The following is a 1,744-nucleotide window of genomic DNA, read 5'->3' on the forward strand; positions in this document are numbered from 1 at the left end:
TATTTACATTTGATCACCATCAGCGGCATTATTTATTATTATTATTATTAATTATTATTATTATTATTCTTTTTACAACAGGGACTTTTTTTTTCCGGTTTAGTATAATAAGAAAACACCGCCCGAGGAGCCGGCTAAAACATTACCTTTGCAAGGTCCTTACTACACTAATCCCGTGTTACAGGAGGGGTTGGCGGGGCGGGGGGCAGCGGGGGCAGGTCCGTCGGCGGCGCGGGGGGGGCCCGGCCGCAGCCCCCTCCCCGCCCGTGGGAGCGCCGGCTCCGGCGCAGCCCCGGGGGCTGGGGGGGGCCCGCCGAGTCACTTCAGGAGGTCCTTGGTCTCCCCCGAGATCCTGGCCATGTTGGAGGCGGTGAGGGCCGAGAGGTGGGGCGGGGGGGGCATCTGGCAGATGGTGCAGGGGCACGGCAAGCCCGCCCAGTGCTGGAAGCCGCTGCCAAGCTGCAGGGCAGGGGGGGTCGAGGGGGTCTTGAGCAGGGAGTGGGGGGGCCGGATGGTGCCGATGGCCGGCAGGGAGGCGGAGAGGGAGGAGGAGGTGTTGGCGGAGGACAAGGCACTGCCGAGGATGGGGTGCACCTGGTGCACGGTGCCGGCGGCATGGGGCGGGTGCCCGGCGGAGTGTCCCACCGTGCCGCAGTGAAAGGCGGAGTGGTGCCCCCCGTAGATTTCCCCCACTAGCCTCTTCATCTCCTCCAGGGAGCTGGTGAGCATCAGGATATAGTTTCTGGCTAGCAGGAGGGTGGCGATTTTGGAGAGTTTTCTCACGGAAGGTCCGTGGGCGTAGGGCATCACCTCCCGCAACCCGTCCATGGCGAGGTTGAGGTCGTGCATCCTCTTACGCTCCCGGCCGTTGATCTTCAGCCGCAGCTGCTGCAGGTCCTGCTCCGAGAGCTGCTTCTTGATTTTGTACTTGCTGCCTTCCCCTCCGGCCTTGGAGCCGTTCCTGGAGAGGCCTTCCCCGGACATCTTCTGCACCAGGTCGTTCTGGGTGGAGGAGACAGAGTTGAGCCGGCTGTCCTGGTGATGGTGATGGTGGTGGTGGTGGTGGTGGTCTCTCAGGTACATCTCATCCATGTCTGGTGAGGAAGCTCTGCTGGAGACAGAGCTGGAGTCAGAATTCATTGTATTCGGGCTTCTGAGCAAGAAACTCTTCCCTGCTCTGGAGGTGGCAGAACAAGACAACTCTCCTTCAAAAAGCAACGAAAACGGAATGAAAAAGAAATAAACGGACGGCAGGCTCTGCCAGTGAAGGACTGGAAATGCTGGAGGAAGAGGAAAAAAGCCCCTCAGCCCCCTCTCTCACCAATCTCTCTTCTCTCCTTCGGTTACTCAGCCTGTTTACAGGATGGCTAGTTAGTGTATGCTTGGACTAACCTCAGCCTGAAAAAGAGGGGCTTTTATAGAGCTGCAGCAGAGAGCAGAGACAAAAGGAGCCCTCCTATGTATAATGGTCTAGTTAGGATGACGTGCCATTATTCAGGGCGGTGCGCTTTGACTGTCCCATTTAGCAAGGACCCCTATTCATATTCATTGTGGTGCCACCCGGGACACCTCAGCCACGGACCATCAGGAGTCAAGGAGACACAAAACCCCTCTGATTGACACCGCACACTCATCGCTCCGTGTGCGCGCCATCTCCTCCCCCTGCCCCTCATTTCCAATATAAAACCGCATCCCGTCTACAGTAGGGAGGCCAGGGGCTGCGGGGGGCTGCGCGCCTGCTCGG

The 1,744-nt window shown here is 58.6% G+C and overlaps 1 protein-coding gene across 1 annotated transcript; it reads right to left on the reverse strand.

Moving 5' to 3' along the window:
* Positions 1 to 318: 318 nt before the first annotated feature.
* Positions 319 to 1,140, reverse strand: OLIG3 (oligodendrocyte transcription factor 3). The gene has a single exon (XM_075148115.1). The coding sequence runs from the start codon at positions 1,138 to 1,140 to the stop codon at positions 319 to 321; it is 822 nt and encodes a 273-aa protein (XP_075004216.1).
* Positions 1,141 to 1,744: the final 604 nt, after the last annotated feature.

Source organism: Calonectris borealis, chromosome 3, assembly GCF_964195595.1.
Source record: "Calonectris borealis chromosome 3, bCalBor7.hap1.2, whole genome shotgun sequence".
NCBI classification, from domain to species: domain Eukaryota; kingdom Metazoa; phylum Chordata; class Aves; order Procellariiformes; family Procellariidae; genus Calonectris; species Calonectris borealis.